General features: G+C 42.3%; 1 protein-coding gene across 1 annotated transcript; it reads right to left on the bottom strand.

Moving 5' to 3' along the window:
• Nucleotides 1-703: 703 nt before the first annotated feature.
• sox7 (SRY-box transcription factor 7) lies at nt 704-3,962 on the bottom strand. Its single transcript, XM_054618391.1, has 2 exons — nt 3,471-3,962; nt 704-2,390 (listed from the first exon to the last, which is right to left on the bottom strand). The coding sequence occupies exons 1-2, from the start codon at nt 3,700-3,702 to the stop codon at nt 1,423-1,425; spliced, it is 1,200 nt and encodes a 399-aa protein (XP_054474366.1). The 5' UTR covers nt 3,703-3,962; the 3' UTR covers nt 704-1,422.
• Nucleotides 3,963-6,141: the final 2,179 nt, after the last annotated feature.

The following is a 6,141-nucleotide window of genomic DNA, read 5'->3' as shown; positions in this document are numbered from 1 at the left end:
AAAAAAAAAAAAAAAAAGAGAGAGAGAAAAATGAGGAGGGTGTAAAACAGTCAACGAAGCCCTGGGATTTATTTTTTTATTTATTCTGCACAGATTACGAAAGGTCTGCATCAGCAAGATAGAACACGGGTGAGGGGGTGGGGGTGGAAGTGGGGTCCGGTGTGCCTAAGAATGGCACCCAGAATAAGACTACGGGGAAACAAAGGGAGGTTTGGGATGGAGGCGGGTGGCGACGGCTGTGCCTGTTTTACACTAATCCTCTGTAGCGGGATGAAATGAAAGCGAGAGGAGACGGATGGAGAAGGATGATGTGATGCAGGGTGGAAAAAAGAAAGCGGGGGAGTGGGTGTCAGAATGGGCCACTTGCAGTAGAACAGCTAGACAGAGCGAAAGATAGATGTGGCGTGACACGGAATTCAAAGATGGAAAAATAGCACACATCGTTTCCCCCCCATTTGTGTCTGAAAAGCTTTGGCGTGACTTTTAATTGTTTTAATTCAGGAATCTGTTTGTATTAGTTAGGTGGTATGTATATGAGTGAAAATGTGTTTCATCTGCCGTTGCATATTTCATTTCAAGTGTATCAGTTATTCCCAATACTTCACACATAATTATTTTGTTGTGGTGTGTTTTCTGTGGGCACATTATCCAAGTAGCAAGTAGGTTATATAAAAATTGAACTTTATTTTAAATTATTGTCTTTCACAAACTTAAATCAGCATACAGTTATAGTTACCATTATTATTTTTCATGGTAGAGGTTATGATTATATATTATTAAGTACTTGAGAAGAAGTATAAACGCCTTTTTTCTTCATTACACACGTTTTTGTTAAATTGCATAAGAAATGTCCAACTAAGACCTCATTCAATTACAACTACTGAGGTAAGACTCCCAAACTAATGAGAGAGAGAGAGAACACATAGTACAAACATTCGAATGGAAAGCGTCAATAATAACATTACAGTTAGCGTTTATGCGAAACATCGAAGGACTTAAATTAGCTTCTAAAGAGCATCTGTACATGCCGCAGTGGCAACAGTAACTGGTGACATTTACAAGTGGACAACAAGTCTTTACAATTGTTCTTCTGGTTTAGAAATTTCACGACAACTGGAGGTGGCATACTATAGTATTTTGTGTCTGCATCCCTGAGGTGTCCATCTCCCTTTTTTCTTCATATTGTTCTTTGTTTCCTCGGCTCCAGACAATCATTTTGCTCAGTAATCAGTTCAGGTTAAAATCATGGTCGGATGATTTTGCTCGTATATGCTAATATGGGATTTTGAATTTACAGACGAAAGCACAGACATTTTTTCCCTTACTGGCACCTAGGTGCAACATCATCCCAATGTCTTCACCCATTGTAAACCCTGTAGTGTCTCTGATCAGCCACAAGTGTAATGGGTGCTGTAACTGAGTTTATGAGATGCCGTAGTTGTTGTAGTAGGCCGCCGTCGCGTCCGCGAGCACCGAAATGAGGCTGGTTTCTGTGGTGCTACTGGGACATGCAGAGGCAGGAGCCGCGGAGGCAACCTGGATGTGTCCTGTAACAGTCATGCTGCCGCCCTGCTCGGGATGAAACCCGGTCCCATTGGAGTTCAGATACTGGTCAAACTCATTGCGGTCCACCTCACACAGAAGCTCTGCCTGGCTCAGCTGGTCTAGAGTCTCCAGGTGACCCTGTGTCTCTGGTGGGGGGGACAGCTGACCCAGGTGGCCCTGATGGAGCCTGTGGTGGATCTGGGGGAAAGATGAGGTACTGTAGTAAGACAGCGGAGGGCCAGGGATCAGTCCACCACCAGTTTGGGACATGTGAGAGATGTGACCCATATGTGTGACCCCACAATGGATTTGGGTCTGAGTGTAGTCGGTGTGGTACGGAGGAGGGCTGCTCATGTGCGTCTGATGCTGGTGGTGCTCATCTGGGCAGGAGGAAGAGCAGGAAGAGCTACCAGATGTTGAATAATAAGAGGGGGGTACATGCTCGTGGTCCATGGCATCTAAGGGGGACATCTCAGGGGGGGTGGGCAGACCGTAGGGGTAGGTGTCAAAGCTGCTGTTGGAACCGGCTGGGTCTCTGAAGCTCCTCACGCTGGGCAAAACAGGGCTGGGGCTAGAGAAGCCGCTTCGCATACCATTAGGGCTGCCCTCGTCTTTGTCGAGGGGGTGACAGAGGACTCGCTGGTCGGGCAGGGCGTTCTGATCGGGGGCCAGCCCGCTCAGCAGGAAGCCGGGGTCCACTCGCTTGCAGATGCGTTTGAGCTGTTTCTTCCGGCGAGGCCGATACTTATAGTTGGGGTAGTCCTGCATGTGCTGCACCCGAAGCCTCTCTGCTTCCTCCACATAGGGCCTCTTATCAGGGGGAGTCAGGGCCTTCCATGATTTGCCTGCAAGAAGAAAAGACAGATTTTGAGTTCAAATCTTAAATAAATTTCAATAGATTAGCTCTCAATTTATTATTGCACCTTTTTTTAATTTCATATTTCAAGTCTGTTAAACCGACTCCAAATTAAAATGACTCACACACTATCAATCTTCTACAACTTGTTAAATATACATAATCATGTTGTAAATTATTTTTAAAGTTTTAGGCTGAAACTCCTTTATCGGATTATTAAGAGTTTAATTTCCCTATGAGTAATGGTGGGATTAAAACAATAAAAACAAAGGTTGAAAAGCACTGTAAAACAGACAATATTAAGATAAGTATTCCTTTACTTTAAAACAAAAACTCAAATGTATCATTAATATATCAGGTGCATGATTTGTTCTCTAGAAATGAAAGAAAAAACATTAGTATTAAGACTTTCACCACAGCCTCAATATTCAGCTTCCCTTTAAATTCTTAATCGTTTTAAGGGACTTTGCTTCAAGTAATGAATGCCCTTTTAAAGATAACCATAAGTGCCGATTTTACCTTTAATAATGAAAGCATATTTTACATGTATTGCTGTTTTGGAATTGGCTTTAAGATGATTTCAGATGTGCGAGAGTGCCAGATTTTGAGCTTAACATTAAACACTAATCCAAATGGCCTAAATCCAACTCAAAATCCTACATTTCTGTCCTTTTCTATGTCCATTGTCTTAACGAATTATACGGTTTTACAGAGACATTACCTTTTAAATTCAGAGGGGTTTTGGCGAAGCGCTTCATACTATAATGACTGTGAAGTTATGTGATTATTTTACTCGGTCTAACATTTGGCTGGCTACGATTAAACACGTCAATGTGTTTCCTTTTCTTCTTAAACACCTTTACTATAATTTTGATTTTATCACTTAACTTTTTTGGCGTTGAAAAACAACTTTTAAAACTTTTGTTAAACAGCCGAGGCCTGGTGGGAATTATAAGCGTGTGGATGTCTTAATAAAACACTAATATTAATTACAATAATAAGATAATAATATGTATATGTATATACATAAAATACCTGAATTAATAACACGTAAATGAATTCATCTCACCCAACATTTTGCTGAGCTCGGCATTGTGCAGGTCTGGGTTTTGCACCGCCAGCCGTTTGCGCTCATCTTTGGCCCACACCATGAACGCGTTCATGGGCCGCCTGATGCGCGGCTCCGGCGCCTTGTCCACGGGGGTCCTGTGCGGGCCGTGTCCGTCGGGCGCGTCCCCGTCTCCCGGAGGACACTCGAAGGACTCTGGCCACGACGAGTACGCGCTGATGAGGGCTGCCATCTGCGCGCGTTCTCCTCTCCAAACTTAAGATGCGCGTCTCGCTCTGCCGCTCTGACAAGTTGAGGATAAACTGGAGTGCTGATTAAAAAAGCTGAACTACTTTTTTTTTTTTTTTTTTTTTTTAATTTAAATTTTAAATACAGCAGTACAGTGTTTCACACACTCACTAGATCACTAAAGCTATACAGGCTGGAGTCAGATATCAGGACAAGTTTAAGGCAAAAACAACCCAGAGATGTGCTCAGGAAGCGTCTCCTCCTTGTGAGTTATGATTCAGTCTTTCCTGGTGGATGAGGAGAGCGCTTTATATTTGAGGAGCAGGTTCCAGGAGAAGCCCCGGAGGACTCTCGGCTCCTCCTTGATTGCAAGTTGAGCCCCGTGAAAGGGAAGAGAGAGAGAGAGAGAGAGAGAGAGAGAGAGAGAGAGAGAGAGAGCAGCATTTCAACACCACTAACTACTTAAACTGGCCTCACAACAAAACAACACTTTCCACTGACAGATAACGAACTAAACTCATTGTTGTTTAGGTGAGTTGGGCCAAACTGAATTTTTTTTTTGTTTTCCAGCCATTACAAAAATCCATGTCTATTTCACAGTAAACTGATGTGATGACAGAGGGATTTGGCAACAAGGAAACCCTTGTCAAACGCATCAAACTTATCTAACCTGTTTGGCAGTTTACTCAAACATTACTAGCAAGCTGCACTAGTTAAGTGACGCTTTCAAATTTCCATTGAAACTTCTAAGCAGGTCAAAGTGTCAAGGTCCACACAAATGAGGAAGCAACACTCAGATTTAAAAATAGAAATAAACTACTATTCTTCCTGTTTTTATAAGCTACACTCAACAGAATTTTGCAAGCTTTATGAATATATTTTTCACACGTAATTCCTGTTAAACATCTAAATGCAAAAGCCTATATTTAAACCATATTCCCTCAGAGGAGGGAAAAGGTCCTCTTTTTAACACTTTAGGTGCAGATCCATGTGGAACCTCTGAACACATCTGTGGGCGACAAAAGAGATAAAACCACTGAACACACACTACAAACCAATCAGTTTCCTTCTGTGGCCAGCGGCGGGTGCATATCAAATCCAGGAGTTCCTGTTGACAGGATACTCTTGGGCTGCAGCCATGGAGTAGCTCACACTCTCACAAACAACGGTAGACACACACACACACACGAACACACACACTGCTTGAACACAGCTACTGATCACAGGTCAGATGTTGTCTTGGTTTGTAGTATTTATGGGTGAAGGAGTACCCTGACAGATACTGTGGGTTTTAACTCTTCTTTCACTTCCTTCCCTTCAGAATGAATCCACAGCAGACATGAATGTTAAAGTGTAATACACATCTTTTGGTCGGTCATGCCTCCTCAACCATCAGACTGAAGTGTCAGCTCTAGCTTTGTGTGAAACTTGCCCCCCCTCCCTCCCTCCACAGGAACAGGATACGGCACCTGAAGCCACAGATAGTGAGTAGAGCAGGCCACATCGGTGATATATAGGGCCGTGCTGTTCTGACGAGGGGCCACAGTGATGTGAAGTCAGTGTGCTGGTAAACATTTTCGTGAGTGTGTGGACAGCAGACCGGCAATATGAGGGAGCAAAGTTTCACATCGTATTTGCATATTTTGGGTTTCTGAAATGACTAATGGCTTTATGTGTTAATCGCTGTGTGGGTAGAAACTGCATCAGCCTGCTGTTGTCCAACCTTTCGGTTTAACTGACATGTGGCTACTGGAGACTTAAGGAGGGGGTCTGTTTCCCTATGGTAACGTAATTCAAGCAAGGACACATCCAAATCAGTTAATAAGCTAAACCTTTGTCACTTTTATTAGATTGTTCTCCACGTCATACATAACCTTGCTATACATCCAATGTTTACTTTTGGGTCATTTCTTTTTTTTTTATAAAAATGAGCAGCATCATTATATGCAAATTATTTCAGTAAATGTTGGTTGAACAAATATGCAGTATATTCCTTCTGTGACTGTTAAGGTTTTGTAAAGTACTTAATCGAATCTCATGATTACAGTATCAGGACAGAGAAGAAAAAAAAAAACTACTGAGATGGTTAGTTATAGTCAGGTTGTTTTAACCATGATGAGGAATGCTATGTTGTTTTGACGAGAAAGACTGGACTGCTCTAGTTTCATCTTACCTCCTTTGACTCATACCACCCACTTGTTGCTGAACAAGACTGGCTTGTTGGTAGTTCGCCTGTCAAGTCAAAGAAAATATTTCGTAACCTCAAATCATATTTGGACGTGGAAAGGGTGACTGTTTTAAAAGCCATCTGTGTTTGGAGGTGTATATCAGTTATTTTTAGATTACCTTTACAGCTGATCAGCTGATATACGGTACTCACTGCTCGACTGAAGTAAAACTATTTCTCATCACCATTGTTTTCTTAATAAATTCACCTACATTT

This window comes from Anoplopoma fimbria, chromosome 18 (genome assembly GCF_027596085.1).
Source record: "Anoplopoma fimbria isolate UVic2021 breed Golden Eagle Sablefish chromosome 18, Afim_UVic_2022, whole genome shotgun sequence".
NCBI lineage: Eukaryota > Metazoa > Chordata > Actinopteri > Perciformes > Anoplopomatidae > Anoplopoma > Anoplopoma fimbria.
The sequence above is the reverse complement of the archived record's forward strand: the minus strand, read 5'-3'. Positions and strand labels throughout refer to the sequence as shown.